This window comes from Idiotropiscis lumnitzeri, chromosome 7 (assembly GCF_059441095.1).
Source record: "Idiotropiscis lumnitzeri isolate Australia: NSW breed Sydney's pygmy pipehorse chromosome 7, RoL_Ilum_1.0, whole genome shotgun sequence".
Taxonomy (NCBI): Eukaryota; Metazoa; Chordata; class Actinopteri; order Syngnathiformes; family Syngnathidae; genus Idiotropiscis; species Idiotropiscis lumnitzeri.
In genome coordinates, this window is record NC_142397.1 from 18,783,539 (window position 1) to 18,803,275 (window position 19,737).

At 42.1% G+C, this 19,737-nt stretch overlaps 1 protein-coding gene across 2 annotated transcripts in view; it reads right to left on the reverse strand.

Moving 5' to 3' along the window:
* Positions 1–19,320, reverse strand: part of lrrc75a (leucine rich repeat containing 75A) — a 39,616-nt gene extending 20,296 nt beyond the window's left edge. Inside the window, exons 1-2 of one of the 2 annotated variants that reach the window (XM_088301324.1) lie at positions 18,356–19,320; positions 3,263–3,391 (exon numbers count right to left, since the gene is read on the reverse strand). In XM_088301324.1, coding sequence (XP_088157450.1) covers positions 3,263–3,391; positions 18,356–18,601 — 375 coding nt within the window. In that variant the 5' untranslated portion in view covers positions 18,602–19,320. Of the gene's footprint in view, positions 1–3,262; positions 3,392–13,416; positions 13,524–18,355 lie in introns of those variants that run through there. The other variant, XM_088301325.1, reaches the window with a different exon arrangement.
* Between the last annotated feature and the right edge of the window lie 417 nt (positions 19,321–19,737).

Sequence of the window (19,737 nt, forward strand, 5' to 3'; positions counted from 1 at the left end):
TCAATGTTCCCATTAAACACCTTTGCCAGTCAAACAAATATAAGGCGTTTATTTCACATTCAAGAAAATGTGGCTCCAGGAACTTAAGGGTGCCACTTACAGAAAAAACTGTAAAATATCTCCTGTAGAGCATTGAGTTAACATCTTTTACCTTTTTTTTTTTTTTAAATCAAAGCGTTATCAGCCTATAAAAAACGGAAAGCCTAATTATCCAAGTAAACCAGGTCAGCATGTTCAGTACACAATCAATAAAAATGGCTGTCCTCATGAAAAACTAATTCAAAATGAGCTTTGACAACACCTTTTCTTTTGAATATTTTTTTAACTTCTCTTAATGAGAAAAATGAGTTTGTGACTGCCCTGCCAGTGACTTAAATCTGGGTTGGAACGGAGTCAGGGCCATTGGGATTTGGTAGATTATTTCACACATCTGGGTTTAGTGTTTTCCTTTAAATAATGTTTGTGCAACCGCATTTAAGCACTCCTTCACAACTTCCCCATCACTGAATGTTTTTTTATGTTTCCCCAAAATCCATGATACTTTTAGTGAACATTCGTTTGCATGCCACTGGGCTGTAAACGAAAACGTAAACATCTGTTATACTGCACTCGAAGTTCGATGTTTTTGCGTGCGCTCTCCTCAAACGTCAGCGGATAACTTTGCAAAAAAGGGCGGTGCTTTGTTTCGTACTGGCGCTTCGAAATGTTGCGACGGTTTCGGAGCATATGATGCACACTGGTTTAGAATCGGCTGCAGCCAGAACGAAACTAAATTTCTCCGTCCATTCATTTAAAACAAGACGCATCGACCTCGCTAACTTTTTAGCAAGGCATACTGTCAGCAGCACTCTCTTCCGGTCTGTTGCGCAATTGGCAGTGGATCGTAAACAAAAGATTTGATTGGCTCAAATCAGTGACGCCTTTTCCGTATTTACTAGAATTGCAGCGCCAACGTTTGCGAATGCGCCTTGAAAAAAAATCATCACAGATTGGCCATGGGTCCGGTCCGAATCATCCCGGGGTCCGAATCCGGACCGTGGTCCGCCATTTGGTGATGCCTGCAATATATGCTCGATACGTTAGTCAGTACACACATGATTTCCATCTTCAGGACATTCAAAAGCGTTTAGTGACTAAGCACATGTTCATGCAATGGCTGCAATTGAGTTTCTATCTTGTGGGCTTCTCAAAGGCAAATTTTTCAACTGTGCGCAGCTCTCTAGCATACGAGTACCTAAAAATGAAAGCTGAATCAAATCTGAAGTGTTGATCTGATGTCTCATCTATATTTTCATGTCACCCCAAATGTTTTTAGTCCACAGCAAAATGAAATGAATTGCACCCACTGTTCCAATACTCTAGACGGTTAGCGTGGCAGAATAGTGCCTGCGTGATTGGCACCCCCGAGCCTGAAACGCTTGCTATCACAAGGTGTAGCTTTTGTGAACCGTGCTTGACAGCAGCACTTCACACACCGATGAGTATGGCTCATACCTGTGAGAAATCTAGCAAAGGCAATTCACACGAGACAGAACAGAGCAGAGACAAATGAAGAGGAAAGAAAACAAGACTTAATTTAGAGGGCCACTTAACTGGCCCAAAAATGATTGGGATCCCTGTGAGTGTTTGTTCAATTCCTCCAAGTACATCAGCTTTGTGTTCAAATAAACAGACAGAAATTGAACATTGAGTAGATGCCAGATTATCATTATTTTAGGATTACTACATTTCGTCTGGTGGTGTGTCTTTAGATTTGTCTCAAATATAATTCAGTATGTGCAGGTGGCACGTGCCTGACGAGCAGAGCCACCTTACAGTGCAGAGGCCATGGATTCAAATCCGGGCTGCGGCCTTCTTGTGTGGCGTTTGCAAGTTCTTCCCGTGCCCACATTCCAAAATCATGCTTGGGAGGTAGACTCGAAGTTATCTTTGAGCGTGACTGCAAATGGGAACTGTTGTTTATCTATACTCAAACCATATCTGGTTTTGCCAGTGGAAAATCATCAAGAGCAAGTAGATCTGTCGTAGTCTAAGGCAGTGATGATGCGAGGGACCTCAGCTTCAAAGTCTATCCCAGCTGGTTAATTAAGCATGCATTTTGTTTTGGGAATTTTGGAGAAAGCTGGCATACACGGATAAAAACCATTAAAAAGGAGAAAAGATTCAAAACGAGACTCTATGATGCTGATAGCCTAAAGCTCTACCACGACACATGAAGAAAATTAACAGTTACATTCATTTGAAAAATTGAAATATCCTCATAGCCTAGATTTTGCCCATGCTGGGTTTGTATTGTGAGCGTATGATCGTGCTTAGTCAGTATTTTGAAACCTAATCCTAACCTTTCAACACATTCTTGGATTGTGTGTCTGATTGGTATCCATACCGCCACCAGTGGATTGTAATTAAATAACCACAATCTTAGGTCATTAAAAGCAACAGTCATGATATTTGACTGACACTTGTACTGTTCTGCATTTAGTCAGACTTTTTTCTTAAAATTGCATTTTCTGTCATGTCTCCTCTCTGTCTTTATGCTTTTTCACATCCAAATGCTTTAATTTTCTTATGTCCTTGATAAGACACAAATCAATCAACCCTACCTCAAGAGATCCAGTGACCGCCCCCGCTTTCATCCCTCTCTTTATCTTCATACGCCTTCAATATCCATCTTTGCCACCATCCCCCCAAGCTAGTCTGCTCATATCCAATACTGTTCACTGCACAGCTCACATGTGCATGCAACGTTTTTCAATTTGGCCGTACGCTGTATTTTAGTATGAGAGCCAGTACATGAGGCCCCGGGTGATTTGTTGTTCTTAGGTCATGATGACCATATGCAGTCATGCTGAACACGTTACGTCAGCTTTGAGGCATTCGTGGAAGACCATAACGCACTCGCCAGTAACAGCATAACATGCCTTTTAATTCCTATCTTTGTCTTCACCACTCCTTGTTCCTTCCCGGAGTTTTCATCTTGTAGGGCGGCTGTCACACTTTCTTTCACTCTCACTCAATGACATCCCAAACTACATGAATGAACAAACACAAAACAAAACGCAGCTTCCTTATGTACGCACACACTGCTACACAACCACTTAGAGCAATTCTCTAATCTAATAACGTCAGATGAAATGAATCAAGAGATCAGCTGATAGCATGAATCACTTCAGCTCGTGTGGGTGTGCAATAGTGGTTTGACTGTAATTGGCAATATTTGGGAAGCACACGATGTGTATGTGTGTGTGCGTGCGTGTCTTACCGTCTTTGGACAGTGTACATATCGTGCCAGGTTGATGATCAGGTCATGCGTGATGGGGTCAACAAGGTTTCTAAAGCTGGCGTAGCGGTATAACACATCGTCCAGAGATGTTGATTCCATGCCCAGGTCCTACACACACATATACACACACAAGATAGATTGGCCAAGGCAGCTTATACACGATCAGCACTCTTATAGAGAAGAAAAGAGATTGTGGTTACGCAACACATTTTGCACATCGTAGTAAACCTCATGACTCACTGAACAGGAAACGAAAGCACACTATCATAGCGTAACATATGTGGACATTAATCACATGTTTTGACACTGACAGTGTCAATCAAAAATAGGATATATAATTCTTGCAAAGCAAATTTTTTTATAACCTGTTTTGGTTCGAATTGATTATATGCAGGCAGTGGTGCGACGTATTTCTGGTAAAATCTTAAAATAAAAACATCGTCCGTTTCATTAATACTGAGAAGTTTTTACTTCAGAGAATTTAGCAATTGTTACGTTTTTCGGACTATTTTTTCGGGCTTCTTTTTATGTGTGTGTTTGTGTGTATTTGTGAAGAAGAGGAGAGAGGACAGTACATCCAGCCATCACTGCTATGTGCCGGCCCTGATATACTGATTCTTCATGGTGGAACTCTGCTTTCATGAGTAGTGGAGGCATTGGGTGGTAACATTAGTAGAAATAAATTTGTAGTTACAGAGAACACTAAAGTCTGCCCTCTACATTTTCTTCCTAATGATGTTATAATGCAGCCGTCAACCCCACCAAGTAGCCGTTTGTTGACGCTAGAACTCCCACTGTCGTCAATTTAACAGTTCTCAAGCTTCCTTTGTTGTTACTCTGCTTACATAGATTAAACATGTTCCTGGCCTGTTAACGTTTCTTGTCGGTTTGTATATTATTCCCATGTTGCTATTTCCTTATATTAAAGAATAATAAAAAAAAGTGTATGAGCCTGGTGGCACGGTGGCCCGACTGGTCAGCACGATGGCCTCACAGTGCAGAGGTCGTGGGTTCGATTCTGGCTCCGGCCTTCCTGTGTGGAGTTTGTATGTTCTCCCCGTGCCTGCACGGGTTTTCTCTGGGTACTCCAGTTTCTTCCCACATTCCAAAAACATGCATGATAGGTTGATTGGACACTCTAAATTGCCCCTAGGTATGAGTGTGAGCGCCGATGGTAGTTTGTCTCTGTGCGTCCTGCGATTGGCTGGCAACCAGTTCAGGGTGTCCCCCGCCTACTGCCCGAAGATAGCTGGGATAGGCTCCAGCACCCCTAGTGAGGAGAAGCAGTACAGAAAATGGATGGATGTATGAGCCCTTATTCCTGTGCTGGGTTTCCATAGCAACCACTTATCAGGGGTGGCATTGAATTTCGATAAAAGTTACCATATAAAAATAAATAAATAAAAACTAAATTAAAAAAAACAAAAAAACACACACACACTTAACAGTAGAAAAAGCATATAATCTGTTTCAAAATGTTGACAAGGCTGAGTTGAAGGATGATTGAGACAGCGAGTCAGAGAAAGAGCAGCCTCCCTCCAGTGAAGATGAGCTGTGCGGCGACACAGTTCAAGGTATTATTATTAGCTTATAGTAAAATATTGGCTGTTGGATGTGATAGAGAGGACAGCAGCAGGCTCTGTCTGAAGCACCACCGCCAAAACCACACCCGTCTGCCTCAGAGGGGGACGGATGGGACTCGGTGGACTGATGGTCCCAAGAGAGGAGCTACAGTAGCTATATCGTTTACATTAAAAAATACTCAGAACAGACTTTGAATAAATAAAATACCTTAATTACTCGAGTAATAATTATTTCAGGCGACGACGTCTTTGCCAAAGCACAAGCCGTCAAAATAGGACTGTGTAAAACCCTTGATGTCAAAACGCTTCACGTCAGAAAATAGTCACCAATCTGGATGGATAGATGGACAGAAGTTGAAAAATTCTGAGCATAAAAGCACCAGCAAGGAGGTTGACTCCACGGCTGAGTGTGGCCGCATTGGACACGTCATTTTAGGATGCGTGGTATCAGAACAGGACCTACAAAAGCTGAGGATTTTCGTTCAATTTGGTTCAGGGAAAGACACACTTTCCAAGCTGCCAAAACAGAAAAAAATGCCCTTTAATAATTGACATGTAATAAAAATAAAGACCGAAACAGGATATTGACAGACGGCAGTGATGTGGACTCTGCATGAGTTGGTGGTGGTGAAGAAGAATTTATGGATTGATCACCACCCTGACGTATGGCAGCGAGCTGTGAGTAGTGAACTAAAGACCAAGAGCAATGAGTTTCCTCTGCAGGCTGTCTGGGTTTGTTCTTAGAGATGAGGTGAGAAGCTCAATCATCTGCAAACTGTTGAATCATCCACCGGATGGAGAAGAGCCACATGGGTCGGTTTGAGTCAGGTGTCCTGATGAGGTGTTCAAAGTGTGGCACACTGGGAGGAGGACACCTTGCAGACACTATGTGACGAAATCCTCTGTCTGAGAGAATCATTTGCATATTTGTAGTATATGTCGCTCTGATCGTCAACTGCGTGAAACAGCCATGTTTTGTTGATTGAAGTCATCCCCAGTGTATGACCATCCTGTGTAGAATTCTTATTAAAACTTGGGACAACACACCTGAAAAAATGCTTGGGATGAGGCTGGGACCAACAAAACGGAATGCTGAAAGTTGAAAGTCTGTCATAGGCGATATGGCATGACTCCTTCTTGTGACGTACTCCCAGTCAAACCTTCAATGATGCAGAAGCTCCAAAACAACATCGTTGAATATGATGGACATTTTTTTCTCTCCTCATTTCAGGCATTTTATTCTATTCCAGTGGTAATGACCCCCCCCCACCTCCAAGTTAGCGAATGGTTGTCAGTCGACGAAACAAATGCGCTTGTTGTGACAATTTGATTCATCACATCATGAATATTTTGTTCCACCCAAATTAGTTGATCTATAAATTCTGAATGCTAAGAAAAGACCAATTGGAGAGTGTCAGTCATCCAAGTCGAGGAAAAAAAGCAAATGGACACACCTACAAATAATGAGCATGTCGTTGATGCAGCCATGGCTGAGTGGTTAAGAATCCATCACGAGCGCAGTCCAGGTTTGATTGACATGAGAGCATTGGTGTTCACAGCTCAAAGGCTCAGCAGGAAAGCTGTCTGTTGCTCCGAGAGTCTCACTAATGCTGTGTGCCTGCTGTGTTAAACGCAGACGTCTTATTTCATAGTACGGATCTAAAAAGTGTCTTTATCTTAATCACATTACATGCTCAATTTAGTATTTGTGACATTTTGCTTTACCTGCATGCTTGCATAGACTGCAAATTTTATATTTACCCCCAAAAAGTTTCTGAACTAAATTGGTTGATGAAAATGTCCGATTGTCATGCAAATGGTTTAGTTTTAAAGAGAAATCTACTGGAAAAATAAGCCTCAATGCATCGGCTTGTAATGTATCACTCGAAATTAAAGACAGTAAGGCTTTAGAATTTGTTTCCAATGATTTAATGTACACTGGTTACATCACAAAATATCTCCTTGCTGAGTCTCACATGAATTGTTCCCATAAAAACACCAGATGCATAAAGTTAATACAGGCGACGTTTACGATATTGATTTTAAAACAAAATAAAATGAGCATTCTTTATGGGTACAGGTTTATAGTGTCATTGTGTGCGTGTGTTAATACGCAGAAGAGCTCTTCATGCTCTGAAGACTGAGCAAGCAAAAGGAGGCGAGCTCCTACAGAAAAGGTATGACTCACTGACGTTTCTATGTCGCCGAATGCTCTGTGAGGCACAGGAAATAATGACAGCGGCTTTGACTGAATGGTAAACACAGTCATTATTTTAATATTTTGTTATTTGTCCCCATGGAAAAGCATTTTCTATATAAAGATTGTCGTATGAGAAAAAAAACACAAGAGTGTAGTTACTGCAGAACACGAGGGAAGCTTGGTTATGATTTGGGGCTGTTTTGTTTTACGATATCAGCACGATGTGTCTTGAAGCTGTGCAGAGTACAATCAATTTGGTCCATGTGTGTAAATTGTGTACAGTCCATTCAATGAAACCTCATGAAATATTTATGCCAAGGACTGAATAGAAATGCAAAATAACTAATTATGCAAAGAGGAGAACAGTATCAGCTGACCCTTCATCAGCAAGCTCCACCCACACGAAAGGCTCAACATCAAAGTGCCGGTGTGAACATAAAGAATGACGGCGGCAGAGTGGCTCGCACATGATGACCTTTACAGAAGATCATATATTGACCTGTTATCCATCTAATCTTCCGGATATTAGATCATTATGACTAGGAATTTTCTTTCATCCAGCTCATAAATTCCATGCTGAAGTCACACGGATGTGGCTAATCATCAAAATGATAGCATCGTAGAAAAGCCCATGTTGACTCTTTGTATATTCCAAACCTGACTTGTCCAACAAAATACTTCAATGAATTTTTGTCTCCTGATAAGAATAGATTGTGTTAACCAAGCACACTCGCCAACATTCCGACAAAATTCTGCTCAAGGAGAGCAAACAAACGACTTGGGCAGACAATCAAGAGTATGTCAATTTTTTTAGTTTAAAACATTTTGTTGATGAAGAGTGGATCCTCTTACATGCATTCAAGCATGAAATATATGACAATACCGTGATATCCTTCGATAAAAGAAAAGACATATACAGTACAGTAAAGCACTGTAAAAAAAAAAAACACTCGAAGCCGCGATAGGTGAAGCGCGATATAGCAAGGGTATTTATTCTTCATTAAAATTGCATTTTTGGTCTTCCACCTGTTAGGAAGCGCCCAAACCTATGTGGGCCCCTGGTAGCAGTACCCCCGTCCTCCCCCACCGTCATCTAAGTTGTCCATCCCTGATATACTGTGTATTGTTAAATTACTATAGCTGATAGTTTTAGGGCTGGGCGATATGACCTAAAAATCAATATCGCGGTAAATTGGGCAATTTTACCTTGATAACGATAAATGCACGATAAATTCCCCCTGAGGACCAAAATCTAAATAAATGCAGGAGATGCATATTAACTGTTTTTTTTATTGAAAAACTGGTACACATTACTTTCAGTGAAAAATAAAAGTACAAAAACCATTTGTATAAACATTCCAAAAATAGCTTGCTTTGCATGATTTGAACAATGTCACAAAGAACAGGAGAAAAAGGGTCCCTCTCACAAAATCTTTTTCTGCAAATAGATTGTGCCGAGATGCTGTAATGCCATTTGCAAAGGCCTAGATTTGTGTAAAGGTATCTTGTAAACAATATAAATAATGCCATGTGCAAAGGAGCTAGTCACCTGTAAACAAAATGCTAAATAGAATGAAAAAAATGTCAATGGAATGCCAGTGCCAAATAAACAAGTGTGCTTCATCAGGAAAATGCCGTCTCGAGTACTCTGGTGTGCAGTCATGTCGCGACTCAACCACAAGTCGGATGTGGATGCAAAATGCTCGACATGTCTCCGCTCCCGTCCCGATGTTGTCCATATCGGGAAGTACGGTTTGCAACAAATATTTTCGTACCTCTTGTCGGCTACTTTCATGAGGCGTTTCAATCCTGTGCGCTCCACTGTAACTAGAGGAGCTATATCTTTAGCTATGTGCTCGGCTATCGCGTCCACCTCTGAGACGTTCTCTCGTACGGTGTCGCCTCCGTTATGGGCTGTTGTCACTTGTCCAAACTTGCTCCTCACTTTGAACTTTTAGCACAAGCTCCAATCAAAAGCATGGTTGTGTTGTGGGTGGTGAAAAAGAAAAGGTTGGACGCGCTGTTTTGGTGCTTACGATGCACTTTGTAGTTCATTTTCTTTTGGTTAAACATCGTCTTTATGGAAGCCAAAACATTTCCAAACGACAGATGTCGAATTTATTTTCGGGACAAGCGCAACAGGAACAATTTCAACTAACGTTACTTCGTCTTCAGCCGTGTCAGCCGCTTCTGAATTTGAATCGCCAGCTACGAACGCGTCTTGTTTACATTCTTGTTCAGAAGGGTGGAGTCACGTGACGACACACGCCGTAGCCGTCTTAAAGGGGCATGAACATCGCCGCAGACAGAAAAGACTCTTTTTCTTTTTCTTTTTTTTTAGACACCGAATTTTCCGACATGGGCAAAATGATGTCGGTCATTGTAATACATTTCGGTAACGGTAAATTTTCGGTTTATCGCCCAGCCCTAGATAGCTTCTATCAAAATTTTGGGTTTCTGCTTTTGAAAAGATGGATTTGTTTTCTGCAGCAGCCATGTGATTCTATTCATGTTGCGTTTATGCGCAGGCGCCAGTATAGTAAACCAACTCCATGTTTATGTATTACGAGTAGGGTAATGGAATCAAATGTAGCTGTCAGTGATTGTGCATTTGTTCATTTTATGAATGCGAGGGAAATGTTCCCTCGCGCCTGCATGATAACGCGGTTGAGTGATGAAGACATTGTGAGCAAATCAGGGTTTAATCACCATGAGAAGCAATCACACATAAATTTTTTTCTTGATCGTCTACATTTGCACTGCACAGCAATTCATGAAGCCAAACCTGCTTTCAGGAAAGTCTCGTTGCTCCAGCTACAGTAACGCTGTTGCTTGGATGTTGGCGAGGAGATGAAATATGTCCACATGCTTGACATCATGAATTATTAACATCAAGCGCAACCAATCCCATAGCAAATCAAACGGTAAACCATGTTCACGCTGCTCTTCTACTGCCACTAAGACAGAAAGGGGAGGATGTGAACTTCACAAAACAACGGGTATTGTGTTGTTTGCCACAACTAGGGGTTTGAACAACTTCAGCTATTTCACGGTCAATGCTAAGGTGATGATGGTCGAGTTGACTTTGACTGATTGATGATGTCATTTACAGTCTTTGAGAGGTCAACATTCAACCTCTGCTGTTTACCTTCAGCTTTTAAATACAGTACAATTCCCCATCATATAAAAAATAAAGCATTACAAAAACAAATCTTTGATGTCATATATTCGATAAAGTAATCATTTAACACTTATTTGATGGGAAGAGTTGGAGGAACAGGAAGTTGTTGGCATGACGTATGTTGGACCATATATGTACAAGCCAGACGCGAATAATGCCGAAAATGCTGTGGCCGAACGACTGAACATGGAGTGGAGATGAGATCTATCAACATTGGAAGAATGGTAAGATGTACATAGGCTGCAGTTATTAGCTTTGTGTGATTGTTTGAAATCCGATGCTCTGCCGTGCTGTGAATCAGATTAACTAATTGCTCCATTTATTTATTTATAGGTTGGTCCTATATTGTCAAATTAGATTTATTTTTGTCATAATTTGGTAATACGAGTAGGCATAAATAATATTAAATATTTTATAAATCATACAATGCAAATTCAGAGTAAGATTGACTTATGATTGGCAGTTTTCCAAGACGTGGCATGCTGATTAAACAAACAGAAATTTTAAGACAGGGCACGTTTTTAAAAATGTATTGTAATCACATCAACCTTTTAGCAAACGTTTTATTAGAAACAAAACATTTTAGAAATTAGATATTTTCAAAGTGGCTGTAAGAAGGACGCTCATTGACACTGGCCAGCGTGAAATTCTGCTATGCTTTGGGTCTAATTATGAATCTGGGTGGGTTACGTTGAAAAACCGAAATTATGTTTGAAATTGTTTTAGGCGTTAGTATTACCTAAAACATGGTTTGCCAAGTTTACTTTGCACAAGCTCTTTAAAGCCAAAAGAAGTGATAGCTGATTAATCGGCTTCAATCTCACATCGCCATTGCGAAGTGGAAAAGATGACTAATCTAGTAAACCCCGGGCTACAACCTTCAACAAAAAGAATATTTTTCAATTATGCTGACAGTTTGTACTTTGTTCTGTGTGTTTTAAAGTACAAGTTGTTTGAAGGTAGTTCAGGAGGGGTAAACCTATCAAAAAAAAAAGAACAACATTTAAATATGCTTTTCTTTATGGTGGATTTTTTTTAATCTAAACAATTATAATCCACAGCATTGTTGGGTTTGTTGTGACTGCAATTTGTTTTGCACATGTTCTGACTTTTTAGAGCAAATTATGTTTTTTTTAAGAAGATAAAATGTTTCTGCAATATGTAATGTTTGTAAAATCAGAAAGTTTGGTTAAATACTGGGGCTGTGTCGATGATTCGATATCGATATGTATCGCGATAGTTGAGTGAGTGATATCAATAGAAAATGGTATCGATAAATTATCAATCCCCCCAAAAAAACAACGGAGCAAATTTGACCTATTACTGCCCTACTTGTCACAAACTCCCTCCCATTGAAGAAATACAACCCGAGGTTTACGCATGTGCCGCTGAGATAGCGTGACTCAAAACAAACAAAACAGGTGGCTAAAGTGGACTTACCGGCAACTTGAGGAAACGCTTGCTTAATAGTTAAACCGATAACAAGCACCCCCTCCCGGACACGCACGGGACAAAACGGTCCGTAGCTCTAGTACACGAGACCTCCGTCGCATGGGAGGCGGGCGAACGTAGCAGTGAAGCCGCTAACAAGCACCCTCCGCGGACACGCACTGGACAAAACGGCCCGTAGCACCAGAATTGTTCCATTTCAAGCGAGGCCGGGAAGTTAATGGGTCCTTGTATTTACGTTAATTTATGTCAGGCATATTGTTGGACAGCTAAGCGGTCCTAGGAGAGACGTATCGAGTCCGTTAGCCGTTAGCTGCGGATGCGCGATTGCTACACTTTTCGTCGTCGTGTATGCGCCAGAATAAAAGTGAGTTATTGAGCTATGTTGAATTGATTGGAGAGCTATTAAAGCTACGTTGTTCTCTATCCCTGTGTCCAGTCACGCTCTTTGATTCGAGTGACTGTTTGGATGAGGCGATCGGGTGAACCCCCCAAAATTCACATACAGTCCCAGCTCTCCGCAACAATCGATATCAACCAATACGACATACATGCGTACCGATATAGTTTTCAGCCATATCGCTCAGCCCTATTAAATACAATCCTTTTTTTTTCTGAGAAAAACCCAAATCAGTTATTTTTGCTTATCTTATTATGTGACGCATTTAAAGTAGCTTCTATCATTCACTGCAATGAAGAGCCAAAAAGCAGTCCTTGTATTTGCTGGTTTGGTGCAAACGAGCCCTCTGAGGTAAACACTGAGGGAGTCTAATTTGAAAGCAGGAGGTTCCCACAGAAGCGGATGTTACGCTTCATGTTTGACACATCCCAGAGAGAAATGTTGCATAGATGGTAGCTGAAGCTTCATTGCAGTCCAGTGATTAAGAAGGTGGCCTCATCATTAGCTGCTAACAGACCTGCTTCATGATTAATCAGTGTCCACTGAGGCTCAGGTCCGATTGCCATTGTTCCCGGGCAATGTACAAGGGAACCGAGTAACCAGCGAAGATTGACTCGCTGATTTTTCACATTTTCTTTGTGTGGGTTTTCTTAAAGGGACGCTTGGATGAGCTTAACATTGGCACTTATATAAAAGATTTCTATGTAAAAATGACATCAGGACTAAAACGCCCCCCCCTAAAAGATTTAAGGTTATTTATTTTATTTTAGTTTTTTTGGGAAGAGATTTATGACAAATTGGCCCAATTTTTTTCCGGTTTCAGGGTCTACGTCACAGCAGGGAGGCAAGCGAGGTAATATTGCTTGCTTTGTCAGTTCTGTTGTCTATAATTGCAACCAATCCCCACGCACATTACTACTCTTGTCCACTTCAAGATGTGAGAGTATAAGTGTTCTGCACAATAGTTTGGATTTATTGACATCAAACGTGAGCTCATGTGAGCACCTCCACAAAATAAAAAATACAGAGGCGATCGATTCTCCACTTACACAGGCTGAAGTGGACAAGAGTATGAATGCGAACACAAGCCCCGAATGGTTACAATTCAGACATTTAGCTACGCTAACGTGGTGTCAACTCTCAAGACGTAGATGATGGCTGACACCGGGAAGCAGGCAGCCAGCAGGAGGGCATGGATCTTTATTTACCTCCCCCCTTCCTTCCCTCCCTGGCTAGCAGTAAGATAACGACATGGCTAATAACAATTAGCTTCAGGCCGTTAAAACAAAAGGCATTAGCGTAACAACATTAGCGCCTTACTGTTCAGCCAGCCTGCATCTTCATGTCGCAGGGTTGCCGCCCAAACAGTTGCATGCGTTGTCCAACACTGCTTGCAGCCGCCAACTTCGATGTGAGAGTGAGTGGGCGTCGATTTCAGATAAAGACCTCATTGAACACAGGGACCGTCTTGAACGGTGCGCATTGCGGAGCGGTATGTGCTCTTAGTCGGGGCTGCTTCTGGCTCATATATGTAGCTACGCGGGTGCATCTGCTCACTTTTCCCCCCCATTTCCTCATTCTCATAAAAATCAACCGCAGAGAGGTCAATCCTTTTGATATGTTGAAGTGGTCATAGGTAGGGATGGCCACAAAAATTTTGGTGCCAATTGATCACCGTATTTGGACGTTATGAGCAATGAACGTACAAGGATTTCCAATGGAGAGCGTGGAAACGGTCCCTTTAGCCACTCTCACAGGACACGGGGAGAGCGGAGGGGGCGTGGCCATATTACTCATTAAAATTGGGCGTTTATTCAAGTCGTCATTTATTTCCTAATTTCTACATACTGAATGGATAGAAAAGAAAATGAAAACTAAGTAGATTTTTCTTCTCAAAAAATATATAAACTCAGCTTGTTAGGCCATCTTGGCTGCCCAGATACTTGAAGTAAGCACAAACTTCCGGCCAAATGACACAAGATGGCCTTGTGTATCATGTGTTGCAACAGTATTAAAGCGTAATCTCAATTTGTTGTTAACTTTGTCCGTTGGAGTGCACCAGTTCACAGACATTTAGTTTCTCTAATCTTGCCCATCAGGGGTCATCGGACAAAGGATCAACTCGTCAGGAAAACTACAGCTCTCTCTGTTAATGGCCGATGTGCTGTGTCAGTTTCTATCCCTGCAGCAATGTTGAACTGAAGCATGAGTGTCTTACAAAATTGATTAAATACATTTAAGCAGCAATAGTGCATGCTTTGTATTCTTTTCCATGCTCATGTTGCAAGTTAGCATGCCGTTGCTGGGCAGAATTCATAGGGCTCAATCCCAACTGCCCCATTTGATAAAACATCACCCGCCATGGCCGCAATTTTGGTTTAAATGCTTAAATGGCTGAATGTAAACATTATGAAACAGGATTATATCTAAATCTATGAAATAGAAATGAAAAAAGACCAATGGAAACTCTAAACACGAAATTTGGTCAAGACAGTTTGGTTGTATGACATATTCACAAGGAATTGAAATTCTTTTTCAACGGTGCTCTATAGTCCACAATATTGCGAACCCTTCGGAGTTTTTGTGTTTTCAGGCTCCACAACAGCCTTGTGGTGTAATCAAACAGCCAGAGGGGGGCTCATTATTGTGTAACTGGACCCTTAATGAGTGATGTTTTGAAAATGGAACACCTACACTCACTTGGCACAATATGAGGAACACACGAGAAAATCTGTTTCCAAAAATTCAGCCTTCATTGACACTGATGCTCGGTTTGATATTGTTTTGTGGCTTTCATTTGCAGTGGTGTATCATACTGAGAGGTGCTCAAGGAAATATCCATTTGGAAATATATCATTCTAAATGATTAACCATGCATTGTTCCACTTTGTCACCTCCTTTCAATAATTCTGAATTATTTTAGGGATAGCAAATAAAATAAAATGTGGAAAATTAAAGGCCAAACAAAAAACTCTTTTGCTCCGTGCAGGTGAGCTAAACCTGTTTTTATACTTCCTTCCCACCGTTAATTGGATTTCCTTCTCTGCGACTCGACACTTCAGATTATGCTCTTTTATTTGCTCTTTGGCACACCAGACGCACCCGGGCGTTTTCCCTCTTCTCTGTCACAACAGCAGCAACAAACAGACGTGCAGTCTGAAACTCTGAAAATAAGGCAAGCCTGGAAATCTGCTCCACTGCAGTCAGCCTCAACACAGCCTGAAATGACCTGCCGAGCAGGGACAACGCTGCTTCGTCTAAACACCAACAAGGCATTGCATCATCTCACAAAATCTTTTAGCCACTGTCAAATAAGGAAGGTTGAAATGCTTTATCGACAAAAGCACAGAGACACTTATTAATCAACCTACAGTAGTTATCATCATCAGTTTCATAGTCAGAATCAATCACATCAATTCGATTTGAGATGTAGCTTTCGGGCTCACGTCAATTTTAACTCTTCATCACACCAAGACATTTTGGACAAGTTGGTGGGAAGTGTCTGGGAAAAGCCCTTGTTTATTTTCTTCCAGCATGATGCAGTGCGCTCTCAAGCAAAGTAGTCACGAGGTCATTCTTAAAAATTTCCATCCAGGTATCTCAGCTCAATATGGCTCAGTCGCCACAAGATTGTGTCAATTTTTTGTTCTCTGCGTGCATGTATGCAGATTCTGTGAAATGTTAATCGTCGTCAAAGATGTCTCCACATAATGTAAGAGCTTTAATAATGTGCAGAGAACCACGTTACAACAAGTAAAAAGACACCGCACTTCAATTCAGCCGAGTGTTTCACTGCTTCTGTGCTGCTGTTTTGGTTAGCAAGAGTTTGATCTTTTAACCAGCTCCAATTTGAAAAAGTCCTCACAGACACCAACAGACCATCTCTGTAAGCAGTGCACTTTAGGAGTAAACTAGATGACATAAGACCCAGTCTTTTAGCTTGTCAAAAAGTAAATTTTAATCTTGGATGAACATTTTTACCTGGTGAAACACTGGAAAGATTTGCCTGGTTGATGCAAGGACTCTTGGTCGTGTTTTCGCCCAGGTAAATCCAACAACATCCCTTTTACATCCAATTCCCACATTTGATAGATTCTTCGAGGAACTGATTTTAAATATAGTCAATTATTCTCTTCAGACGGCTGTCTTCCCTGCTGACTTTAAAATGGCGGTGGTGAAGCCCCTTCTGAATAAGAGGAGTTTGGACCCCAGTGTTTTTAATAATTACAGACCTCTATCCAACTTACAGTTTTGATGTAACATTTTAGATAAAGATAATCCATCCATTTTCTGTACCGCTTCTCCTCACTAGGGGGGTGCTGGAGCCTATCCCAGCTATCCTCGGGCAGTAGGCGAGGTACACCCTGAGCTGGTTGCCAGCCAATCGCAGGGCACACAAAGATGAACAACCATCGGCGCTCACACTCATACCTAGGGGCAATTTAGAGTGTCCAATCGACCTGCCATGCATGTTTTCGGGATGTGGGAGGAAACCAGAGTACCCGGAGGGAACCCACGCAGGCACGGGGAGAACAAGCACACTCCACACAGGAAGGCCGGAGCCGGAATCGAACCCACGACCTCTGCACTGTGAGGCCATCGTGCTAACCAGTCGCGCACCGGGCCACTCCTAGAGAAATATTATCTTTTTCCAATGAAATTATATTCAAAGTATAAATCATCTATTAGGTAAATATCAATCTGGTTATAGGATAAACCATAGTACAGAGTCAGCTTTTTTTAAGGAATTTAAACATCAGGTGCAATGCAGTTGTGAAAAAACTAACAGTCTTGGTACTACTGGATCTCAGAGCTGCTTTTAATACAGTAGATCAACATTTTATTCCATTTTATTATCTTGAAGTAATTTATAAATACAGTTGAGTTGAGTTGAGTTAACACGGACGTGTTGATGCATGCTTTTATTTCCTGTTGTTGAGATTATTGTAAAGCCCTGTCCTCTCTCTTCCTAAAAAGAGAATTTCAAGCTTACAATTACTTCAGAAGTCAGTCGCGCGAGTACTGACAAAGACCAGACGGCGGGAACACATTAAACCAGTTTTAAAATCGCTGCATTGGCTCCCTGTGTGTTTTAGGATTGATTTTAAGATGCTTTTATTGGTTTTAATTGTCCTAAAGGGCTTGCGTCATCTTATTTATCTGACCCGCTTTTATCATATAAACCATCCCGGATCCTGAGGTCCTCAGCGGCGGCCTTTTAGTTATTCCTACTGTGAGAACCAAAACACACGGCGAGGCTGCATTCAGCCATTCTGGTCCTCGGCTAAGGAATAGCATGCCAGACGTCATCAAGTCCGCAGAGACTGTTGGTATTTTTAAGAAGAAGCTCAAGGCACACATTTTATTGATGTCTTTTGAATTGTTTTATTTACTTATTATTGAATTATTGTTGTTTTGTTTCCTTTTGTTTTTTTACTCTTTTAATTTAGGCCTATTTTCATCAAATCTTACGTTTAATTTTTAGTTCCTTTTATTGTCTTTTAGTTTGATTGTGTTTTAGTTTTTGGCTTTTTTATTCTGTTGTTTTTCATTTTATTTATGTTTTATTTTAGCTTTTAGCTAAAATAGCTTTTTCCTGAGGAGAGGCCTCTGTGCTGGCCATCTCACGGGGGACATCCCCCTGAAGGCTATTTAGGCCTGGAGGACCAATGGGCTCTACACAAGATGTAGAGCCTATCCTGGGTAATCTGGGCCGAGGGTCTCTCTGGAGGCAGCCTTCCCCGTGGCCATGGGGTGTCCTTCTTCTCAGCATGGATGAGCTCCCCTTGGGTGTTTTTTTTTTCTCTCTCATATGGCTTCGCTGTGCCTTGTCATGTCTTTTTTAACCGAGACTCCAAGTCCAGCGTCCGCAGACGTACTTTTGTCATGGTGAGGTCGGCTATGACCAATGCACAGCGGCGAAAACAGGCTCGCAGATCTGCTGGCCTGCGCTACTCTGCGAAATGACCAACATAGGGTCTAATCTGCCACCACGCCGAGTTACAGCACGGCCCATTGTGAGCATTAGCCAAAACAGCCCGAGTGTATACAAACTAAGCCTTAATGTCATTCTTCACCCTAAAATTAAAAAAATAAAAAATCCCTAATATGACCCAACTACACAAAAAAGTAACTTTATAAAATGTCATTCTAAGTTTTTTCCTTTTTGTTATCAGGAGTCAAAAAAGGTCAAATTTGACCTGAACATGAGGTAAGGGTTGAAACGGAAAAACTTAAACGAAAAGTGGAGTGGCATTACCTGCCGTAGTGTCCTCAGCATCTCCGTGGCCTCGTCATGTTTGCCCTGCTTGGCCATCAGCATCATCTCCTGAATCATTCCGATTCGCCGCTGGTAAGGTGGCGGGGTGGCGCGGCTCAGCCTATCCCCTGACCTCAGCATGAGCGATGCAAAAAGGTCCCCTCGCTCCTTGGTGGGGGTCCGCCTCCAGCTGTGCTGAGGGCTGGCTCCTCCAGCATCCTGGCCCTTGGTCTGTTTGCCCCCCATGGTGCTGTGTGCTGTGATAACAAGCCTGATCCCGCCAGGCAGTCGGTCATACAGAGACAACCTTGTTTTTGGTTGTTTCCATCAGAGCGTCTGCAGCTGATCACATCTTTACAGCCTGGTCACTTGAGGGGGCTTATGCAGCACTGCCAGTAATGAACTCGGAATTAATCCCCATGGAAAAGGCACCGTCGTACATGGAGTGGAAAACAACAATAAAGCAGAATAGCGGAAAGTAGTTCATGCATCTCAAGTAGGGAAGAGGTCGGAGGATTCTGCCTGCAGCATGGCCGCACATCACGCATCCGTCACACAGAAGAACTGAAGACCGCCGCAGTCTGCTGTCCCAAACACAACTTCACCGCGTCTCCGCTTTGATTTACCTCCGGGAACGACGTCTTGTTGTTGCTGCTGCTGCTGTGATCTCATCTCAGCCAACCCAACAAAGCCCCCCCGTCCTGGATCGGAGCACGGAGGGAGGCGGTGGTGCAGGAAGCAGTCAGGGCATGACAATGTTTACGTCCACGGTTCAAAGACGACCGTCCCTTCGTCACCAGGGTTCCACTCGCAGCCGCGGAATTCACCAGTCGCCTGCCACAGAAAGCTGTTTACAATACGCGTGGCAACGAGGCTGGGCGTCTGTCCAAGGAGGAGCAGAGGAATACCTGCCCGCTTGGCTTGGAACTGAATTATGGATGACAACCTCTCGGCTTCGAGTGCACAAAGCACGCCCCCAACCGCCTCCAGGCAGAGAGCGCCGCCAAGTTTCCAGCGTCTTATTTCCCCATCACTCTTTACAAAAGGGTGGCTATATAAGGGCTCCAGTTATTTTAACGGTGTACTGTTTGTGCGGTGTTAAAAATATACACAGTCTGCCACGTTTAGGATGATTATACATATATTTATATCTTTCAGAACTAATGGACACGAATCAGTGCGATTCTTCACAATCATGGGATGTTGCTCCACCAGAGGGCGCTGCCTGTTTTTCATTCCAGTGCCCAGCCCGAAGTTGTAGTTTTTTTCCAACACCAGTGGGCGTGGTTACAAATGCTACTTCATTATTAGCATATGGGCAGTAACCAGCTTGCCAATCACCAGACCCAGAAACAGAATCCAACTTCAACCTATGAAGTTAC